A 25,098-nucleotide genomic window follows, 5' to 3' on the forward strand; every position below is an offset into this window, starting at 1 on the left:
GAGAGAGAGAGAGAATATCTTAGCTGACCTTCATAAAATAAGGGCTTCGACAAAACTGTAAGGTTACCTCAACTGACTTACCGAGTGTTTTTTAGAAAATAGCTCTTTCAGAATTTCGTTGCAATTTTTGAAAGATTCTGAAACCTTTCCTTTTGGTTTCGTACTATGCTGTGGCTGAAAAGAAACAAATACTTGGTCAGTGGCAAATATGTTACTTGAATGCATTACAATCAATACTTTAAGTATAAAATCCAAATTAATTACTCAAAAGGCATCAAGAAAAAATACAAAAACAATAAACAAAACATTAAAACATGTTTACACTACTACATGAACATCTCAGTATGTGACAGAAACAGCTCTGACCCTAGGGAAATATATAGGACCAACCCAAAACTTTTACTTCCCACAAAAAAAAAAAAAAAAAAAAAAGGCACAAAACAGGTACAATTTTATAAAATAAGGAAATTTTTACATACATACATTCACTATTTTTCTTTCACAATATGAGAGAACAATATGAGAGAGAGAGAGAAATCTAAAAAAAAAATAATGTTATAAAAATTCACACACACTCGCATAGTATTTTGTACATTACATACTGCGATTGTTGCTCTTTGCTTTTTCTTAATAGAAATTACTGTTACTCTTAATTTCTAAATAGAAAACTCAATTGTCACTTCAATAAGAATTAACACTTGTATCATACTTTCCTCGGATCTTGTGTATAAACATTAGTCATGTGGTCAATCTAAGGAAATATTAAAGCTGCCACAAAAATGGGAATAAAAAAATAAAAAACTTAAAGCCCCAAGATAGTACATAAAAAGCTCCAAATCAACAGTTACTTAGAAGAGAACTAAATTTCTACCAATAATCTTGAATTACTTTTGTTTTGAACTTGTCTCATAAATTCAACTGAATACCTTCTGGCTTCAGTGTGAAGTGCACCCCAGTTTAGGACTTTACTGACAAGAAATAACCTTGCACAGATGTCATGACATATTTCTTATGACTTTTTTTCCTTTTCTTCCAAGGGTGTCATACACTAGCATATACAATGAGCTGAGTCCCTTAAGTTTAAGTAGACCAGTCAACATTACTAGCTCTCCCTGGGCACCCTCAAGAGGCTTTGTTGTTTAGGAAATTATACACAAACTTAAGTTTCATGACTTCAAAGAAAAACTGAAAAGTCTTTACTTGGAACAAATGACCCTGTTATTTTATAGGAAACTTTAGTTTTAAATATATTGCTGGGAACTGTACAAAGGTGGAAATTTGTAGCCACTAAAGTAAATGACCTTGTAAAAGACTTTAAATCTTTTATGCAATAGTGTGTGTTGCTTACAATGTTTAGGGATATATGCATAACTTCTCTAGACTGTATGCACCAACAAAATAAAGGGGGAATTCTAGCATTGTTTACATTTACCAGCTCTTAAATTCTCTTGGACCTCACAATGATGAGGAATGATTCTTCTCTGAATGAAAACAGACTAGTTACCTGCCTGAATCTCTTGTCACATTTCATATGGTTATTTCATCATGGTGAAGACAGGTGGTTCACCATTTTTAACTTGTACAGAAGTGTGTGGGAGAGGACCTGAATACTCCAATGAAGATTCTGAGACCTTCATTATAAACTGGAGCTCACATTTTTAATATTGAGGTAAGATGTTGCACCAAGTGTTGTATTTGCCTTCTTTAATCTACAACAGATAGACATTACTTCATAAAATATCATCAGGACTAATTGTCAGCATTATATGTGGTTTGTGACGGTTCCTGACAATGTAATAATTTTTCTAAAGGCATTCTTCATAAAAGAGTATACTTTCCTTGTGTTTGAACAATCAAAATAGGCAGTTCTAAGCATTTTCGGAGGAACTTTTAAGTATTTGCGGATTTAAGCCTTTCACAGGGGGTTGCGGTACACATCCCCCTTGAATATCTGAGGCAGACTGCAATATCAAAAGTTAGTCTTATTCTTAATTCTCCTTGATAACATATCAACAAAAATCCCTTCTGCTTGCTTCTTTACTGCATTCCATATGCTAACAAGATTATGTATGGTGTATGGATGCAGCAGATTCTCCCTTGTCAACCAGACAACAATAATTGGAAAAGGTCTAAAACCTCTTAGTGCATTATTAATATCTTAAGATGGTTTTCAATGATGCAACATAGCAACTTATAAATAGGCTGTGTTGCTGATTATCCTAAGTGTTAGGTTCCAAAAGAACTCCTTATTTAATAGCAACAGAAAGAAACAAATGCTACTTTCTAAGTCACCACTTGGGTTTTAACTATCTACTTGGTTTCAACTACCTACTCTACAAGAAAAACAAGACTTCCAAAGTAATATTGCACAAATTTGGAAAATGCAATTGCTTTCACGGTCATGTAGTCCTAAAACATTCTCCACATATACCAGATGTTCAAAATGCAATATCTAAAAGCCAAATTTTGATATCAGTGTATATAAGAATTCTGATTATTATTATAAAGGATTAGTTTATCCAGACCACTGACCCTAATAAAGGCTCTTCTCAGCCTGGATAGATAAGGTGGCAAAGTTTGACCCATAAGGAATATCAGACCTACCTTATATAAACCTCACATACTGATATAAGTTTAAAGTGATTTAAGAAATATGAGAGGTTAAATGGCCCATCTAAACTAAAGGTGACTAAAATGAAGGAATAAACTGGTAAGATTAATGAGGTTCCCACTTCCCCAATTACCTGTGGAACAGCGAAGCCTGGCAAGAATAATGCAGACAAGAAGGGGTGGCAATTTCTATAAGACTTTATTGTCAATCTACATAAAATAAACTTAGCTGCTTAAGATGTATACTTTAGTGAGCTTTGCAAATTGGAAAATTAATTCTAGGCGGCTCTCTGATCCAAAGCCCAGGGCTAAATACGTCTAAACGTTGTTATGTTTTTGTTACTTGTGTTATACTTGTCTAAATCTCTATTATAATCTATTATAATGCTATTACCATACCTCTCACATTTTCTGTGATCTATTCATTTTAAGTGCATGTGTGCCAATTTATGATATATAATTAGTAACCACAATATATTCGAGTATACTATTCAGAAATTTATGGTGGAACTATTCATTCACATAGAAACCAGATTTTATGATATGCCCAAATATCACATTACGATAGCCATGCCCCAATAATATAAGTCTTCCATCTACTAATATATGGCCAAAGTGACCTTAAAAAAATAATTCATTCAGCGAGTGGATTACTGGTGTGGAATTCATGACTGCCTGCTCGCTGGCAACTCAGTGATTGATGGAACCATGAAATAAGCTCACAAAATTTTATTCAATTTGCATTTCTCATAGCTTACAAACCTGAGGTCTCAACAAAAGGATAATCTTCTAGTACCAGCTGGAAAACAGCTAAAAACAGTCAATGATTGTAAAGCAAGGAATCCGTGGCATCTGGCAACCCATAGGTATACGAGGTGGAAGCTAGTCACCGACCAAGCTTGGGACCTCATGACACATCGGTCTTTCTTCCAAACCAGTACACGAGTGGGGCGGCTAGAGGAGGGCAGTATAAATATAAGACCTCAGGTTTGTAAGCTATGAAAAATGCAAATGGAATACAAATTTGGCATTTGTTCATAGATTCTTTGCTTTACAACCTTTGATTGTTTTTAACCTGTTTCCAGCTGACACTAAAAGATTATCCTATTGTTAAGACTGAAGGTTTGTTCCAAGTATGAACAATCTATCTTTACACGGGACAAAATTAGTTGACTAAAATTTCATTCTTTTTAGGCACTATGGTTTTTGGCACACCCCTTAAAATCATATGCACAGGCATACTCTACATTAAGTATTCTAAAGAATCATTGAAATATTGATAAACAAAAAAACTACAATTTTGTAAAATTTAGAGAAAACTCAAATATTAGACTAACAATGATATAATATACAAAAATTGTTAGGTTTCTTAAACAAAATACAATTTATCACAGCCATTCAACTGTTTCCAGTATTAACCACTTATTTTTTTTTACAAATTAGAAGCCAGACAAAATAACAGGTTCTGTACTTCAGTTTAAAGTTTTGGCCACATAAATCCCACTGATACCAAAAAATAAGTGAAAGACTCTTAACAAGACTTGCGTAATAAACTAACTTTACCCTACGATGGATGAATTTCCATGTAAGACTAGCACATTAAACTAACTTTACCCTAAGATGGATGAATTTCTATATCAAAAACTGTGTAGTTTGTCCATGATGTCTCCTTAAATTAGGTTTGTAATAATAATAATAATATAAAAATATGCTCATACAAGATCCTATAATACTTTATCTACCTGATAAATTATAAAGTCAGTTACTTCCCTCACAGCATATTCTTAGCAACCTCAATAAATCTGCTATGATACATGCAAACAGTGGTGACACTATATTCCTTTCCTGTGATTTGTGTGAACAATATAGAGATTTATATAGCTTAAGTCCCAAAGATGCAGTTTGATCTCATGAAGAATAAGTAGGATATGTTGAAAAGCAGGATGTAGAATGCAGAAGAGATAAAAGAAAGCAAGGGATAGCAACAAAGCAAAGTCCAGTAAAATACAGTAGCAGACGCACTGTAATGATAAAAACAACACCCACTAAGCACAAGTGTACAAAATATTAAAGAAGCAAAATTAAAGAGAGTAGCATTGTTTGTAAAGGGTAGGTGGGTAGTATGTTCATCACAAGCCTTCTCCCTTTTGGGTAGGTAGTTTGTTGATTACCAGCCTTCTCTTCAGTATGCAATGGTTTACCAGTTTCAAACCTTCTCCCTGTAGGGGAAGCTGCCATTTACAGCGTGCCTTATGGCAAAATTTAGATAAATTCTAGTTTCGCAATGCATTTAGCATCATCCCAATCTTTTCTCCCTTCTATTTTCCACCAATTCCCTTTGATACCTTCCAAGCTAACTATCCAACTTTTTTGCCATAATACACATTCACCCTTTCTGATGGCTATACTGAAGATTTTACTTACTATCAAAATAGAAAAGAACTTCAATGGTTTTCACACATTCAATGTCATGGGATGCACACACTGAAGTTTCAACATTCCAGCTCTAGCCAAAAGGCAAAAAATCTTTCTTATTATGAACAGCTCTTTAAGAAATTTGAACTCTACAATGGAAAACATCTCCACTGTAAATCAATTGGCAGGTTCTCTTTATAAGGACTGGCCTTCAAAAATGGAAATTTTAAAATTGTTAAAAGACATTTCAACTCTGAAGAGTACCAATAAAACAAATGTTTATCCGTACAGTTTAAACACTGCCACTATTGATCAACAGGTAAGCTCACTTCAAAACTTTCTACTAAAATTACTGAATTACAATCAAAGCAAAACAACCAAGATTATTATATGCTTATTAAGGGATAAAATTTTCATAAACTAAAGTAATAATGTACATGGTCAATGACTTTCTTACATTGTAAGTATTATGGAAAATACACTGACTTCAACTGAACAGTTGAAATTCGTGTATAAGAGGACCAAGAACAACAGATGCATTAATCCTTTGGTTTAGTTTTGAGATGCTGACACTATCAAAATACAAACAAGTCTGTTACGATGAACAGAAAAGTTGTTTTTGTCATTTTCCAAAGAGTGATTTCGGCCTGTACTTTAGTTTCTTTTTATAAACTTACCACATTCAATTAAAAGTCTCTCCTTTAAAAGACACCCAAATGTGTATCATAGCAAAAATAGTAACTACAATGTAAAAAGTAAAATATTGCTTATCACAGCTCTTGCTCAGAAAGGGTTAACACTAAGGGGGAAAGTTAAAAATATTTCACCTACGAAATACTTAAAATACAACAGTAAAAAAAATTCAGCACTGTACAAAAAAATTATGTAAGTGCAATAGTCACAAGAATACTACAGATAACTCCAATAAGTAACCCATTAAAATTATAACAAATCTAGCTTTAAAAAAAAAAACTAATATTCAAGATTATAAAACAACTATTTTATATTAATATGAAAACTATATCATATTTGCTGCTGTGCTTTACCTACTGAATATGAAAAATTCCCTGTACTAGTTAGGAGACTGCACAAACAATAATTTACCCTTAAATGAGAAATTTCCAAAAACTGTTATCTAGATATTTTTACTCCTAGTGCCAGAAAAGGCTGTTATTTACGACTACAAAAGAACCCAATTTACGATTACAAGATAACAGAACATTAGTGCTGTTCCTAACATTATGACTGCTTTGCTTTGAGTTATAGGTACAGTAATATGAAAAATTCCTTGATATTTATAAAAAGTCATTTCCTTACATGAAAATTTTCTTCACAATTGTCTCAACACAAATGGGGAAAAAGTATACATACAAATAATTCGGTGAAGGAAAAACCTGCACTTGATTTACATCTCAACAAAATGAAAGGAGTCTCAATATAATCCCCCAAGGATCAAAGTTGTTGCACATGTCACATAAAATAAAGAGGAGATTCACCTGAATTGCATCCCTCAAGGTTACCTGAGAATCTGGTAAGTCCTTGTTAACTTTCTTGATTTGTCGTCCTGACTCTCTCCTCGAAGATATCTTGCCTATTTTATCTCCTATTACGGGAGGTAGACCTTCAAACGTTGAGTTACCTATAACTGACCCCATTGCTTCTGCTTTTCTTTTAACACCTTTCTGCAATACAAAATACAGAAAAATTTTAGACTTCCAAAAGCCCAACATATAATGTATGTCAACCTCACAAACCTTGGTCAATTTGAATAATATCACAAAAGGCTGAAATCATGTCACGGAATGGGGGAACTCTAAACTACTGTATCTGGTGAACTACTTCATAAACAAAAATTTGATGCAAAGAAGTTATCAAAATTTCAGCATGGAAAGGACTCAACCTGAAGCATTCACACTTAAATTGAATGGTAGTATAAAGAAGAAAAAACTGTTCTTTTCATGAAATTAAGGAACTTATTTCAAGGTATAACAATATGAAATCTACAGAGAATGAAAGAATACTAGTATAGCAAAAGAACATTTCTCTTTCAATCAACTCAACTATAATCCTAGCCAGTTGAGCCTACTATTATCAGAATTCCTCAGGACTCAGGGCAGTTAGGAAATTCAACACATTCTCAAAGGATTTTCAGAGATTTATGGCAAAAGCTACACAAGCAATATCTGTGATGAAAAAATTGAATAAGTATACAGTCTTCTTAAAAAAAATTTTTTTACAAAAAATCAAAATGATTTAAATTTCTGCTCTATTACTGGTAATTCTAAACAGTATATTAGTAAGCTAAAAAAAATCTCGTAGAATTACTTCAACCCCCCCCCCCCAACAGTAAAAATTTTCATCTGTCACATTAAAGATCCAGAAACAAATTCAACACTTGAATCTTTCAACTAGGGCAACAACCTTATAATGAAAAACCACATTGTCAGTTTTATAACTTGTTGGTTTTATTCATACAGAAATATTCTCTTCGTTCAGTTAACTTCATTTCCCCTTTCTGCATATGCCTTGAGTTAACTGCATCCAATGGAAGAACATCTCAACTCCAGTGTTTTCAAAGCAATTATTTTTGGTCTACCCAGACAATCAGGTTAACATTTTGCTCCATCTACAGATAAGAGCATATTTTATGACAATTATACAGCTTGCACAATCTGTTCTATATTGCAGCAACTGGACAATTAATCACTCCATGTGATTTACATCATTCAGCAATCACAAGCACACCCCATAAAGTAGTTTATAACTAACTTTAAACCATCATGAGTGTAGAATGAACACAAAATTTCAAATGCTCACTATGACACAGTAACTGACAGACCATGCGTGAACTTGTAAGTTAACTTTACAGTAAATGTATCCAACTGGCAGTAAAAGTCATTATTTTAAAAAATTATAGAAAAGTGAAATATACTCAATAGAGCAATCGGTTTTTTTTTCCTATCCTAATTAATGTTCTTCCATTCGCCAAGAGAGGCTAAGCCTAACTGCAGCTGACAAGATATTGTTCCAGCAACCCAGAAGATTTTCCATTCATTCCTGTGTAGCTTGGCTTAGCAGCTGCGTCCCATCTTGCTTTCGTGATATACTGTTAATCTTGCTTGACCACTTATTCTGTTATTAGTTTCAAGTAGTTCTTTGCAATTTATCTTCAGTTATATACAGTGGTACCTCGTTTGTTGAACGTTTATGTCGAACTTTCCATTTTTCAGACAAAATTTTCGAGAACATTGTGTATCGTATGTCGTACAAATGCTCGTACTTCTGACTAACTGATTATCTACTTTATACTTGTATTCGACGGCCTACTAAGTCTTACAAGTTAAACTGTATTTAAAAAAAAAAAAATGTTTCATTTACAATAAATAGTTTAATGATAACCATATTCGACAAAATAAATAAAAGTATAAAGCATTTAATATAAAATTTAGCTTTCAATATAACATTTAGCATAAAAGATGTATAAAATCGTACGTAATCGCGGTGACGTCACACCCAGCTGACTTGACTGAACGAGGGAGCGTTGATATGTTGAGGAGAGAAGGAGAGTTAAAATAATTACTGTATGTATGTAAAAGCAATTCACATAAAAAAGGGAATTTCATAAAAAATAAAACAATGATAAAACATGAAATGATAAAACATGAAAACAATCAAATGCAATACATAAAAAAAAAGAGAAAAAGTCTTAATTGAGCCAGTGTTCGGTGCGCCAAGTGAGACGATCTAGTTGAACAAGAGTCAGCAAAAGAGTTAATGAAAGAACAACGCTTTTCACGATAAAATTTAGCATAAACAATTAACAAAATCATTCGTCACTGCAATGATATACGTACAGGTAACGTGAGGTAGAGGGAGGGAGCGTTTACATTTTTGAGGAATAATGAATGAATGATTTCAAGTTATTGTGCATCGTAATGATGTTGAAGAGAGAAGACAGTAAAATCTTTACTATAATATGTACGTAAAAGCAGTACCAATTCACATAAATAATAAAATGTTATTTCATAATACATTAAAAAAAAAAAAAAAAAAAAAAAAAAAAACAGCAGCAGCTTGCTCGAGCCAGTGTTCGGTGAGAGAGAGAGAGGAAGAGAGAGAGAGAGAGAGAGAGAGAGAAGAGAGAGAGAGAGAGAGAGAGGGGGGGGCACTCTGCTTCCCACTGACTTATCAGCTAGGCTGGGACGATTATTCACTCATTTCTATCACTTACTCTCGATCTGCCCGAATCACTTTTAATTTTGTTACAGTCAAATACCTATCTAGTGATGACAATTGCTTTTACAATTTTTTTACTACTGTAAAAGTAACTCAGCTCTGTAATAAACAAACTGGTGGCCCTTTCAGTTTCTGCATGCCTTCAATTGTTTGTTTAAATGGCTTCCTTGTGAAACGTTATTTAATCTCTTTTCTTTTCTCTCATTCTTGACTTGTTTGCAAAATCCTCATGTTTGTTTTAAAAGTCTGCCGTTTGCAACAAAAAGTTGATGTATTGTGGCATAATTAATCTCTTTCGTGCACATAAGCGCTCTCTCTCTCTCTCTCTCTCTCTCTCTCTCTCTCTCTCTCTCTCTCTCATGCAACCAATTACTTATACTTGTTTTTGTGGGAAAGTCACATAGCTCGTAAGTATCACCCAAACGTTAGGATCTTCATTTGATGAGGCCCAGTGTTCTTTATTTCTCCAGGTAGAGACATGCTTTTAACTCAAGGTAGGGGGACATGCTTTTAAGTGTTGTGCCTGCTTCTGAATCTTCCTTAGATTATAAAACCAACAGACTGGCCTATAAAGGTTGCATCCAAGATTTCTACAAATGCTTCTGACTCTTCTTGAATTAGTGCCATATTGCTGGCTGACAAGGATCAAGTCTCATTAGAATAGGCTTCCACCTCACGTCTAGAGCTTAAGGTTTAAGTATATCTTAGTTTTACCAGACCACTGAGCTGATTAACTGCTCTCCTAGGGCTGCCCCGAAGGATTAGATATTTGTACGTGGCTAGGAACCAATTGGTTACCTAGCAACGGGACCTACAGCTTATTGTGGGATCCGAACCACATTACATCGAGAAATGAATTTCTCTCAGAAATAAATTCGTCTGACTTCGCGTTGGCCGAGCCATATCGAACTCAGACCACCAGATTGGCGCCGAGCGTGGAGTCCACTCGTCCAACGGGAAACTACGTCTAGAGCTACCACAGTAAGAAATATGTATGGGCATTCTCTGGCCTCAATTCCTACTGTTCTTCTCTTGAAGAAGGCCTCCTCTCCTCACACACCACTTGACCCGTGACCACTGGTGAATATGTTGAATACGGCAAAATGTTCCAGAACCAGGTCTTGCCAATCATGTCAATGAAAGAAGATGGATTTCATGCTAAATATTGATTAGAAAAGTCCCTAAGCCTGTGCCTTCCAGTACCATGGCTCTGGTGATACCTTATGGAGATTCTCTATCCCTTCTACTTATGATTTCTAATACACCCATTCCTGACCAGTGGCAGCCACCATCTTCAGTCTCTTCTTAATGAAAACCCTTTGAACTATTCCTCTTCAAACTGCCGAAGTCCCTAAAACATCAGCTATCAGTTTCAGCTGAGATAACACTCCCAGCAGTATTTTGAAGCCCCATAAGGAAATATTTCTTTTACAAACCATCTGAGACCAGGAATGACCCATCTAGATGTGCCTTTTGTATTATTTAGGCCAAAAAGCTGTCTCAGGTAAATTTCACACTCCCCAAATTCATCAAGTGAACAATTGTTCTCCATGTCATCAGGGTAAATGGTCATGCTACTACTTTCATTAGGGTGAGCTCATATGAGAGACTAGTCATCAAGCCTCTTTCTCATCCTGATGCTGAACTGTAAACTAAGCCACAGTCCAATTCCCCCCCAAAACAACCCCCCAGCTGTAATCTCCGTAGCCAATCCGCCTATCTCAAGGTAAGCGCTCTTTATAGGCTCATCCACATGGATCCTCCAGTTGTGGAGACCTCCCCAAACACCTACCACTCCTAGAAGAAGAGTTTGAATCTCTGTGAATACAGCACTGCACTACTGGTTGAAGACTCACATTGGGGAACAAGCCCAGGAAAAACCATCCTCCATAGATATCCTTATCTGGATCTGTGGCATCTTTAAAATAGACAGCCTTGACCTGTGCGCGATGCTTGAGATACTAGAATAATGTAAAATACATAATTTAGACCAAATACCAAGCACTGGGACCTGTGGGGTCATTCAGTGCTGACGCAGATATTGACTGTAAAATAAAACTCTCAGTTGTTAGGAGAGGGTGGGAAGTAAGATGGAAGAAAGTATATATGAACAGTAAAAGGAATGAAAGAAGTTGCAGCAACAAAGAATCTTAAGTAATGCCTACAGTGCACTGCATGAGGTGCACTGATGACTCCGAGGTGCACTGATAACTCAAGGCCCCCTACAGGGTGCTCTTGCCGAGTATGGGAATAATTGTTCCATGTGCAACTTACAACTGCCATTTGAATGCTCCTTTACAGATACTACAAGGCTACTCTTGCAAGCTTGACTACCTTCCTTACTAAAGAATAAATGGCTAAGGATGCCTCTCATCTTTTATGCCTCAGTCTAAGCAAGTTTTATTAGTGGTACCACCTTAATTTAGCCGATTGTTCTCCTTTGGCAAAAAGTGGAGCTAAATTTTGTTTCATTATCCTTTCCTCGAAATACTTCTGTTCCTCGCAGTCATTTTATGTATTACTTGCTAGCAAACTAAACAATAAAGTAGAGGGTTGCAGCTTTCTAAGACCCTATCCAGTTTGCCTCTATTCAGTTGAACTCCAACCCTTGAGTGGCCAACCAGATAGCCCTGAAGATGTGTTTCCTGAGCTTCAGGAAGCTCACATGTACTTGAACTTTTGTCATTATTTTTAACCTGGGTTCTTCAGCTCTACCCTCTTCTTGACCTAAATCTCCTTGGCCCTTTCAAGACAAATCTTATACTTGCAATGGCCCTTAGTTCCTGTATTTCATAAAAAAAGTCTTCCTTCCATCTCAACCGGTAACCTTTACAAGGTCTTCATGATACTGTTAAATGGTGAATCCTGTACCATATTCTTTTAATAGCACAAATGGACACAGCTCCTTACTAGGCGTAATGATCCTGAAGGGAACAAGCTGGCTGGGGAACATTAAGCTATCTCTATGCTACTAAACAAATGTGATCTTGCTCTATCCTGCATTGCATGAATTTAGGAAATAAGAATTTCTTTGACCTCTTTCATTATTTTGTAAAGTTGATTCCTCAGGCTACAATTAAGCCTCACAAGTTGGAACTTAACTTTGATACTGCTGCTGCTGCATGTCACTAGACTGCCTTTTTAAACACTGGGCAGATGTTAGTTCACTGGAACTAACAAATCAAATCCAGTTGGTCATCTGATGGTCTTGTTTGCCTCAGAGTACAAAGGCAATGGAACATCTTCCAGAAAGCATGCCTTGTCCTTGAACTGCTTTGCTACCATGTTTTATTTTAAGTGAAACAAGTTTTCATGTCTTGACTCTTCCTTAATACCTTAATAATGTTTACAAAATTTTTTAGCCAAAAAATGAACAATTCACATTCAGATAAGTCTCAACTCAAGATTGGAGCATCCACACTTTGAGCTCTTTAATCTTGGTTGGCTTTTCAAGTTCAACTTGGACCTCCCTTCATCCTTAGAATAAGCAACTGAGTGTCAAAACAATTTACTACCCTCAGGTCTTCTGAGTTTTACTCTAAGAAAACTTACTTGCTGGTCTGATCAACAGAGGTTCATATTCTAATGACTGCAGGGCACAAGGCAAACAAACATCTACATCATCATCATCTTTCTCCTTTCAATATCTGACACTTATGAAGATAGGAGCTTCTCAGAATACCTTCAACCATGCCTGGTACTTGCCGAGTGTCATGTTTTGACAACTGCTTACTTCCATCATACATCAACTGCTTTACGGATGCTCTCACTTTACAAATATTGCTTTATGTTCAACCTTACTGAACGGACAGTATTCTTGCACTATGATCTTCAAAGACTTCTTCGTCGTCTCTGCTACACTGAAATCCAGTGTATTTATGATTATGGGTTTGCCAGAAACTTTGTAAGTTGTACACTTGAGCCATGCATTCCCAGACCTTTGTTGTTTATAATCATCACTAGTAACTTCTAACAGCAAAGTCTGCAGAGAATGTAATTCTTAATGCTAACTGAGCAAATGTCTAGGGTAATCATTAATCACTCAATCTTTCAGCATCATTTCTTTACCAACTTTATTGAGTTAAGTGTCAATACCTATAACCTGAAGCTCTATTTCTTATTTTATTTACAAATATATTTCTATAAGACTGCAAAACTACAGAATACTTGGCTTCAAAAATTCTAAAGAAGGTATTGTCCAATACTCTATTGTCTGACAATTTTGTTGTTAGAATATGTTCTGTTTGATCTGAGAGTCAGTACTAGGGACCTACATCCTCTGAATAGACTCCTCACGTTTTCCATATTCTCATCATCATCAGTTGTGATGTAGGTTATCATAAAAATATTTTCATTTTAAAGATCTTTCATATATTATTTCAACAAGGAAATCCATTACTCTCTCTCATATCCACTCATCAGTTAAAATATTCCAACTTCTATACTGATGACATTCTTGATATGCTCAGATGTATAATGTCCCTTTCCAGCAAGCAAACCTTTTATTCATTCGAAAGCAGAATTCTGGGAGCTTTCTTGGTTGTGCTAATGATGGCACTGCTCCAGTTTTCTTTGCATTTACTTTTACTCTTACTTCTTTTATCAGTAGAGGCAGTCCCTGGTTATCGCCAGGGGTTCCATTCTCGGCAGGTTGCCGAGACGCGAAAACCGCCATTAACCGAAGCTCAGCAATTTATGGTGCTTATGGCACCAAATTTCAGTTAATGGCATAAATTGGTGCTTATGGCACCAAATTTCAGTTAATGGCACCAATAACCGGTTAATGACACCTCTGTTGGGTATGTTATGGCACCATAACACTATTATCAGCACCTTATGGCACCAATAACTGAAACTTGGCCCATTATGTCGCCAAAAATGCAATTTCATGGCACTGGACAAGCACCATAAAACCAGATCGCCATTAACCAAGTCCGTAGGCAACCAAGGATTGCCTGTATTATTTTCTTAATATAATATGGATGACACAATTCCTAAATACTGTATATACTCGTGCAATGTTCAATATTTAAAGACCTTTTTTTGGGGTCAAACATTACATGAGGTATAGTTTTGGAAAAGTGCAAAATTTTGGGACTAAGCTAAGCCTAGGCTTTGGATTTCCAACAACAGACAATCAGTACAAATGTTGTTTTACCTATCTGAGAATCTTTATTATTATGTTGTTTCTATATTGGAAAAAGTGCAAACTTTTGGGACTACGCTAAGCCTACTGTAGGCTGTAGATTTCCTGACAACGGAAGTTAACAAAGTAGCATTTCTTTCCAAAAAAGGCGACAACTATTTTCTTACAACAAAGACAATAACTATAAATGTTGTTTTAATTATCTGGGACTCTTTATTATAATCATATTGTTTCTACACTTATGGATGTTCTAGGCTATAATAAGTATACCCTACGTTGCCCGAATGTAAACAAATATTAGTCGTCATTTGTATTTCATAAGCTGATTTCACTTACAATTCACAAAGAATCGTATATTTTTTCTTTTGGTAAAAAGGATGTGTTAAATTTCAAAACATAGTCATGTCATACATTTAATGAAAAAATAAACATTAGTGATTTAAATATTATGAAATAGATAATTACTTAAATTACATTAAAGACACTGCTCTCACCAGAGCTAGCAAATATTTTCTTGATTTCTTCTTTTATGATGTCACCATACGTTTCATTATTGCTTTCGGTACCTCCATTGGGTAAAGAGAGATAAAAGAATAGAGATGTATGATTACTAAACTGTTCACTAGTTACAGTGGTTGCTTGGCAAGCTTTTGATAGTTATGATAAACGATTGTAAACAAAGTCAGAATTTTTTTTCCTTTTGTCTATCATAGTTAATTTTAATGATTTGAAATTAGTATATGCTGATTTTTTGTATTTCAATGGCATATTCTAAGGTTTTAGCTTCTTAGTTTTAGATGTCAGAATCTTAGAATAGGCTATGGTAGTGCCTGATAACAATTACAGCCTACTGGTAAATTGCCAGAATTAAAATTTGAACATTACAAGAGGTATATGTTAAATTCCTAACATATGTGCAGTAAAAAAATAGAGTCGAACATTACACGAAGTCGAATATTACACAAGTATATACAGTATCAAAACCTTTCATTATACCTAGTTATACAACGCATACAAGTGTAAGTGAACAACAAATAATAATAATAATCAATGATGGCAAACTACTTACAACTAAGTACTCAACTACTAAACTAAAACTAACAAGCTCTGCTTTGTATAATGTCATTAGACAAATCTTTTACCCAAAAAAATGTATATATATATATCTAATAAAATTTCTTTGCCATTTTTAGTGGTATAGATAGCTATAAAAGCTGCTTTTCTCGCATAAAACAAATTTTGGTAATGAGAAAGGAAATATAGTCAGCTTCTAGGAGGTATTTAATCCAAAGAAAATTATATCAGCACACTTGACTGTACCCTACCTAATTTAACCATCTAACAAGAGAAAACATGGAATGTGCAGTAAACATAAGTATTTCTGAAGTACAGAAAATTTGCTGCCACCAACATCTTTTGAGTTTTAACTTCCACATAAAACCTTAATATTCAAGAGACACTGTCTTTGGATATCTAGACATTTCCTACAATTACCTCATGTATATGCCAACATAAATTTCCAATGTCCTCATACACGAGCAAAAGAAAATTGCCCTTTTTAGAGAGAAAATTTCTCATTAAAGGGCATAAACCATGAGATCACATACATAACTCGCTTTTCTAAATGTGAAGAACAGAAGTCACAATTATACGAAGAATACTAAAATCGCAATTACACAAAGCAACCAAAAGAAAGAGCCAAGCGCTGATAGCAAGAGTTTCTTCACATTGCCAGTAATAAAACATTAAGGCAAGTCTCACCTGAGCATCATTTTGGTTCCAACCATCTATAGTATTTGGATTTGGATGACTGGGTGTGGGAGTAGGATGAGGAGGAAAACCTTGAACTGATCCACCCATCGACACCTGGTGAACAAAAATGACTCTATTTTAGGGGTTGAAGATCAATGACTTGACCTACTGAACTAACTCTAAAATCTCTTAAATCAAACATGATAAATGATAAAGAGGAATGAAGTCTCACATCAAAGCAATCTTACATCATAATGAACCCTTATCCACTAATACAAAAAATTAACTGCATTCCAAAACCGAAACTTAAAAGAAAACCTCCTGAAAACCAAGCAAGGTACACCGAAAATTGGGGTAAAGTTCATGCTGTACCAAGAATAACCACAGAAGACAGGTTGGAAAACTATTGTTGGAGAGGGTCATGTCCACAACATTAAAAACCAGTAAAGAAGACACAACTAAAGGAATATTAAAAGAGCAAGCAGCATACAAAAACACAAACCAATAACTTGGTCATAAAGGAATAAGCATACTATTAAGACAATATTCTTATTCACAACCATAACAAAACAATAATAAAAAAAAAAAGGAAGGATGCACAAACTTTGTCTACTCCCTATTTCTCTCTTGCATTGTATCATTACTTTAATCCTACCTTTGACATTCAATATCCCAACATAAGATGTGAATAATATAATAGTCCGTACCAGTAAATGGAGTGCTTGACATATTTACCCAAAGTTTCAACCAATGATATATATACGTATAATAAATGTAAAACTACAACACTTCTGCCATCTCTCATTCAATTGTATAGAGTATTCTGTTTATATGATTTATCATGTATATACATACATACCTACCTATACATAGGTGGCACCTCAACTTAACAGATGTGGGGGAGATTACCCCCCCCCCCCAAAAAAAAGTAACAAAATCTGTTATGTACCAAAAACACTGGCACATAGCCTAAAAACACTGGCACATAGCCTACAAAACACAGTACCCTGGGGTGACCTGCTTAGCTTAGAGTGTATATCAATTTCATATAGTACATTAATAACTTACCCTAATTTGCACTTTGTAACTCACTCAATTAACCATATAAATATCTGCAAAATTAACTGCTTCCAAAAACACATACAATAAATATACTCTAATGTTCAGCTTAACAATAACATAGCCTACTGCAGTAGTTTTACCTACTTACCAGATGTGGTGACAATACCACATAACAGCTTTGTGCATGTTTTAACATAACTTACAAACTACATCTACTTATAAAGTAAGTTAAAATAAAGCTCTTGAAGAGGCCTGGTGGAAGGCAAAATTATTGAGCTACAAGTTTTATGCTCTCTTTTCTCCTGTGGACTATATTGACACTACATCTACTTACTTTACCCCCACCCTCTCCATCTCTCGGGTACAGTATTTCTCATATTTGTATCAACACCATACCATACTCATACATAATATACAATGAGAAGTTATACAGGCAGTCCCCGGTTTTATGGAGCTAGACATAAAATTGGCAATTTATGGTGACATAACAGGACGAGTTGCGGTTATCGGCGCCACAAGGTGCGGTCTTACGGGGCGCAATAAGGGTGCTTAAGACGCAATATTAAGGATGCTTAGCGCCATTATGGCACCATAAATCACTGAGTTTTAGTGAATGGCAGTTTTTGCTTATTGGCACACCCCAGGGAACAGAACCCCCCCCAATAACCGGGGACTGCCTGTATATACTATACATGTAACACTACATAACTGTATTCTACTACATAACTGTATTAAGTAGAATATTGCACAGCATGAGAGAGAGAGAGAGAGAGAGGTATACTCATCTTAGTTTAACCAGACCACTGAGCTGATTATCATCAGCTCTTAAAGTCAAACTCAGCCTTTTAGGTCGCTAAGGCATCGGCCATGTTTAGCCAAGATTTTCCGTAAAGCTGCCACAATTCTATAAATACGTCACGCCTGTGACAACAAGAAGTCTGATATTTTTTATACTAACTAAATACAGGCTTACAACGTTCCAAGGTTACGGCGCTTTTCAATTATATTCATCAGGAATTATTTCTACATTTATGGCACATGTTCCAGAGCTATGCCACTGACGCCGCCGATCTGGCAGAAGATATTTGATTCCAAAAATGCAAGATAATCAATATTTGAAGGTTTTTTTAATGAAAAATGCAATAAAAATGCAGTTTGCATAGTTTTTAATACAGCCAAAGCATTATACAGGCAGTCCCGGGGTTACGACGGTGTCAGCTTACGACGTTCCGAGGTTACAACGCTTGTCAATAGACGTTATTTCCAGGGTTACGACGCATGTTCCAGGGTTACGACACCTACAACGCTTATCTGGGAGATGAAATATGACACCAAAAATGCAAAACAATTAATATTTGAAGGTTTTTTGATGAAAAATGCCATAAGAATGCAGTTTACATAGTTTTCAATACACCCAGCATTAAAAGTAAGGTTTTCTTAGGATTTTTGACGATGTTCCAGCTTACGACGATTTTCGGCTTACGTGTCTCAAGAACTGAACCCCCTTCGTAACCCGGGGACCACCTGTAAGTAAGGTTTTCTTAGGATTTGTTATGATTTTCCAACTTACAACTATTTTTGACTCACAGCACGTCTCAAGAACAGAACCCCATCGTAAGCCGTGGACTGCCTGTATATGGTAGTTACTCAAGAACAGAACCCCATCGTAAGCCGTGGACTGCCTGTATATGGTAGTTACCAGTCTTATAATAAAAATTCACGTTTAAGAATGACTAAGTTTTTTATTGGAAAATGAATATTATTAAAAACGTTTTCTTGAAATTTGACAACACCGCTCTGCTGAGCTTGTGCTCTGTTGTCACCTCAGCCCAACAAGGTCACTGAGTCACTGACCCAACACGGAAACATCTCTCACTTCTCACTGCCCCTGCCTACAGTCAAATGAAGGAAATCATTCATAACGTGAATCGGCACTTTTTAGATGACAAGACCAACGGCAGACCTTTGTTACCACTCACTAAGCCCTTGCTCGGACAGCCAGAGCCACCAAAGCAGTAAAAGGACAGTTAGAATGATTTGCTACAAGCAAATCAAGAATGGTGGTCAGAGGCTGAACGCAAGAAACCTGTCTTCTATTCACCGACAAATCTCAGCCTACAACAATTACAATTTCTGATGACTTTCATAAGTGTATCCTGAGAAGAACTGTACTGGAATTTTACAAAAGAAATGAAATCCCTAAACTCTACAAAGTCAAGGAAGAGCTACGAGAGAAAATATCTTACAATGGTAGCATTGGGTCACTTCGAAGAGTTCTCTTGCAGACTGGCTTCCGATTTCCGCAAGTTGATGGCCGCAAGTTCTTTATGGAACGAAGTAATATTGCTGTTGCTCTCTCTAGATTTTTGAGAGAGATAGTAAGTCAGAGTCCTTCAAAAACTTTGTTTTCCTTGACGAAACATGGGCTAATCAGAATTACACTGTTGCAAAGTGTTGGACTGACATGGCCTCCAAACAAGCAACAGGAGTAAAGCTGCCTACTGGAAAAGGAACTTGCCTTATCATTCTTCATGCAGGAATGAAAGAGGGCGGCTTTGTCAAGAATGTTAAAACTATTTTTTCAAGCAGGAAAAGATGGTGATTCTCACAATCAGATGAATGCTGCCGTTTTTGAGCAATGGTTCAAGACTCGGTTATTACCTAACATCCACCCGAAGTCTGATATTGTGATGGGCAATGCATCCTACCACTTGATGGCGCTGAAAAAACACCAACGTCAAGTTGGAGAAAAGCAGCGATAGACTGGTGGATAAAGAACGGTGCACATCTACTTGACAATATGCTAAAGTGGAGCTCTATGACCTCGCCAAGAAAACGTGTAATGGAAAGAAAATTTACATGATTGATACACTTGCTTCTGAAGGTGGACACATAAGTTGTATGACTCCCCTCATACCACTGTCAGTACACACACACACACACACACACACACAGAGAGAGAGAGAGAGAGAGAGAGAGAGAGAGAGAGAGAGAGAGAGAGAGAGAGAGAGAGAGAGAGAGCATATTCCACTGGTACGTAATCAGTGGTATTCACTCAGTGTGTGAAGGTGGCACTAAAGCAAATGCACTTCTTTCCCATAAAAATCTTATTGGAAATACAAAGGCCTCCTCTTCATTCCTAATTAGCTATCTCAGATACCAAGCTATGATGGAATGAAAGCGAAAATGATTTTCGCATAGGGTTCTCTAGAGGTGGGTGGTCCCATCAAGACACTTAGGACCACTTAATTGCATACTGATTTCCTCTAAGCTGATTAGCGTGTCCTATTACAAATAACCTAAGGAATTTTTCAATATCCTTATCACTGGAGGATATCAATATTGAAAAGACACAGCATATAAGTAAACACTGATCTGCAACACTAAGTCTGCAATTGAAACTTTCATAAAATTCCTTAAAAACCAGAAAACTATGGTAAGTAGAGCAGTAAAGATGCAGTCCCCATAAACCAACACCCATTCTAGTAAAGGTAGCCGTTTTGTTGGTAGTTACTAGCGTCTTTCTGGACTGAATAAGAAGTTTCTGAAGCAGGGTTAGAAAAACCTTCAAGCTCATAGGATATACTAGTCTCCAGATATTTAGCAAAAGTGTTAAGTGGGTTTTGCAATACCTTAACCTGTGTGGTCACTTGAATAGATCTGCATTTAAAGACAGAATCGAGGTTAATCTATCACTGGCGAGGTCCAATAACACACATTGTGACAGCTGCGGGGCTATTAAGGTTATAATCACAATGCTACAGGCCAAGAATTTTTTTTAGACCTTCCTGCTCATTTGTTCTGAAAAACATTGTCCTTGCCCATCAAAAGTATTCTCATGGACTCAATCAACACAGCGTCCCTGCTTCTTGAGATATGAGCGAGTCTCTATACTGTCTGAGAGAATTGGTACTGTCATCCCATTGGCTAAGTCTTCATCCTGCCGACTTTGCCAACCAACCAACAGTTCTAGACAGCTTATATAAAGACCTACTTCTATCAATGACCAACAAAATAGCATACAAAGACTGTCAAGACCAGTGCCCCATCCTACTTCCAATGTGCCAGAGCATGTCAGTTCTGGACTCCACACATTATAGAGGGATTTCTCTTGGAGTAATAAATCTGTCCTGGTCTAGGATACAGTGGTCCCCCCGTATTCGCGGGGGATGCGTACCAGACCCCCCCTGGAATAGTTAGAACCCGCGAATGTTTGGAACCCCTATAAAAATGCTAAAAACAGCCTATTTTGTTAGTTAAAACTCAAGAAAAACCCACTAAATATTTTCATACTTGGTTTTTTTAATAGTTTTATCACAAAAAGTGCATTTTATGATGAAATTCATAAAAAAAAACCAAGAATTTGTGGATATTTATCATAGAAAAATACTGCGAATGCGCAAATTTTCCGCGAATAATGCGGGGAAACGTTCCCCAGAGAAATCCGCGAATGTGTGAGTCCGCGAATACGGGGGATCTACTGTAAAGGCCTGTCATGATCACTCTTGACAGAATAGAATTGGTCTCATTCTAAATTAGGAAAGGGGGATGCACCTTTCTTTCGAGGATGAGTCCTAAAAGACAACAGTTTCTTGGCTGGCAATGCCTAAACACTGAATGTTTGCATCTATGTTTCCTGATAGGCATATGAAAACAAGACTAATTCTATGCCATAATTAATATTCCCAACTTCACAGTCAGGTTGAGTATCCCCTTCAAGAAATCTGACCAAGACTAACTAGCTGTCCAGTAAAGAAGAAATTCTGATTCCCAAAAGTGAAGGCATCTCAACATAGGTGAATAACCTCATGAATATCTCTAGTGGTTTCTTCAGTTCAAAGCACAGGCTTCAGAACTGAAAAACTAGGGTTCTGAAAACTAAGCAGATAATTTCATACTAAATCTAGTGAAATGTTACTAACTTGTTAAGGTTGCATACACCTAGGTAAGTCAATAGTACAGGTAGTCCCTGGTTATCAGAAGGGGTTCTGATCCCAATGTCATTGACAACCAAAAGTCGGCGATAATAGCGCCGATCCCCAGTTATCGGTGCTGATAACTAGGGATCGGTACATACAGGTACCAAAAATCCATTCATCGTCGTCGCTAAACACGCACAGTAAAAACAGAGGGAAGCACTCGAGAGTTGTCGAAGTCATGGAAGAAGGCAGGACTGGACACCCGACTAGAAATGGGTCATGACAGCAGAGGAAGCAAAAGATTTACCCCTTTGGCTACAGGAACGCCCAGAGACACAAGAGGTCCTTACTTACCATTAGAAGGTTCCACTATCAAAGCACAGAGTATCACCTGACAGGTCCTCTCTCTCCTCCGCCTCCCCAACATCCATTCCCGTACTCCTTCTGGAATATCAAGCGACACTGAGGGTGACACAAGGCTATAGCAGTATCTCCAGTCAGGGAAGTAAGGGCTATGGTGGGACCCACCAAAGCAAAGCAAGGTCAAGATCCCTCACACCCAAACAGCTTGGAAGAGATGGCAATCCCAGAGGCATAATAGGCATGTCAAGAGATCCTAGCTTTAATCCAAAACATCTATGGCTTCATTATTCTACAGCGCCACCATCATTTTCATGACTAGAACAGGTGGCAGACACTGCTCTGGAAGTTTGACAAGCAGAGTTGTTGTCCTGCTCCTGGCTTTTGAGAAACATCCAAGATGATGGTGAACATGTTGAGCTCCAGTTTAGCTGGGCTCAATGGCTACGAGCCAGTCAGAGATACTGCTCCCCACTCGGCTACTGAGACGAACAAGTAATGCATACCAGAGCAAGCTCACGGAGGGCCCTCTTTCCTAGACATGGCCTTCTGCAGATTGGGGAGCAACATCCCAATGGAGCAATTCAGGAAGTGTGGCCTCCTATTCAACCACGCACACAGCAAAAAACCTGGAGCTGATGGCCACAAGAACAGAACATTCTGCTTCATGGTTGGAGGAGAAAGGAATGTGGCCCCCCAGACCTATTTCCCCCGGCCGCTTCATCAAAGGTAGGGGGTCAAGACAGCAGGATCCCCTTGAGACAACAGACACAAGCAAGGCAAAACAGTTATCAACTCCCAGCAGGCCTCCTCGCAACCAAGAAACATCAGGGAGGATAGGCAGCACCATTCCCCTAGAAAGGGGACAGCAACAGATGGCCATTTTGTTTTGCCCAATCCTACCAGGATAAGAGGAAGAACTGAACTGGCAAAGTGAGGGATCCAGAGCTATGGCATAGGGACTAGGTGGTATTAATCCTGAGGGGCGGACACAAACTCCCTTTCAAAAGAAACAAACCCCCCTCTCATTCCCATTGTACAGAACCGTTTCACTCAAGGACAAGGCACTCCAAGCAGAGGTGCACATGATGTTGCAGAAGGGATGGTGAAGTCAGCATCACCAGACTTCTAGTCACCTCTTCCAGGTACAGAACACATACAGAGGACGGACGCCATTAACAGATTGCTCGACACTTACCGAGCACAAATGGCAGACTCCATTCACAATGGAAACAGCATAGTCAATGTTACCTTCCATGGGACAGAGAGACTACATTATCTCAATAGATTTCCGGGTTGCCTCAACATTCTCAAGCACCATAATTACTGAAGTTCCTCTGCCATCAGACGACTTGTTGTGACAACAAGACAGTATCCAATAGTGTCAATACATTCCAAGACCAAACCTAGGCCAGGCAAAACCTGCCAGAACTACTTCTTTACTGCTACCAACCACTACCAAGGAAGTTGAATTGGTCTGCCAGTTGGCCAGCAAAGCATCAACGCATAAAGTGCATGTTCCAATCATAGGTTTTTAGCCTCCCAGCATTTCCAGATTGTAATTTCTCTAATCTGCTGTCCGAATAACTAACTCGCTCACAGGTCTTCAATCAGCATGACCAGGACTAGAGAGCCAACATGGATTTTATAACATAGATCAGGAATATTTGGAAGTTGGTTCCACAGGGTCCTTTCAGCACACCTAATTGGGTTCTTGACTTGATCTTCAGATCTACCTTACAAATCCCTCCCAGAACACTTTTGCTGACCTCTGACAAACCCTATATTCCTCCTGGCTCTCGTTTCCTTGATGAGGGTCGGCCAACTGTTTGTTTGTATGGTATTTTTACGTTGCACGTAACCAGTGGTTATTCAGCATTGGGACCAATGGCTTAACATGACTTCCGAACCACATCCAGAGTGAACTTCTATCTCCAGAATGCCCGAGAATTGAACTCACGGCCACCGAGGTGGCAAGCCAAGACCAAATCGACCATGCCACTGAGGTGCTACTATGACTTTAGTATTAGTCTGATTAGTATACTTAAAAGCATGAAAGCTAAAAGCAGATACTCAAAGAAACACAAGTCCGCCAGACCCATAATAAATAATCACAATGATGACTGGCCATCCAACCCAAAAGGAAAAACATGATGGCAGCAATGATAGGGCACAGTGTATAAAAGTGAATTGTGGGTAAATAATGCTTTGGAAGGGTCTCCTGGAGACAAGTGCTTGCTCCAAGTGTGGCAAAGAGCTCCAGATTAAACTTACTTGCTAATGAAGATGAAAGAGCTTGGTATTTACCAAAATCATGAAATTAAATTTTCCATTGGAGATGCATCCTGATGGCTCACACTGGACAAAGAAGACATCTACACTTGAAAAGAAAGGCAAAGCATGAATAGCAAATGAGTCCAAGAATGAGTTACATTTACCAGGCAAAAGTAAGCCTTGAGCTTAAGAAATCTTGAGGCAAAAGTCCCGGCTGTCCATACTTATCTTTGTTTGTTTGTATGGTGTTTTTACACTGCACTGAACTAGTGGTTACTCAGCAACGGGACCAACGGCTTTACATGACTGACTTCCGAACCACAT

General features: G+C 37.3%; 1 protein-coding gene across 4 annotated transcripts in view; it reads right to left on the reverse strand.

Annotated features, from left to right (window-relative positions):
- Window positions 1-25,098, reverse strand: part of LOC135217171 (bromodomain testis-specific protein-like) — a 193,883-nt gene that overhangs the window by 144,617 nt on the left and 24,168 nt on the right. For 2 of the 4 annotated variants that reach the window (XM_064252890.1, XM_064252893.1), the window contains exons 3-5: window positions 16,169-16,273; window positions 6,522-6,707; window positions 82-174 (exon numbers count right to left, since the gene is read on the reverse strand). In XM_064252890.1, the coding sequence (XP_064108960.1) occupies window positions 82-174; window positions 6,522-6,707; window positions 16,169-16,273 (384 nt within the window). The remainder of the gene's footprint in view (window positions 1-81; window positions 175-6,521; window positions 6,708-16,168; window positions 16,274-25,098) is intronic. The other 2 variants (XM_064252892.1, XM_064252894.1) reach the window with 2 other exon arrangements.

Source organism: Macrobrachium nipponense, chromosome 7 (assembly GCF_015104395.2).
Source record: "Macrobrachium nipponense isolate FS-2020 chromosome 7, ASM1510439v2, whole genome shotgun sequence".
Classification (NCBI taxonomy): Eukaryota; Metazoa; Arthropoda; class Malacostraca; order Decapoda; family Palaemonidae; genus Macrobrachium; species Macrobrachium nipponense.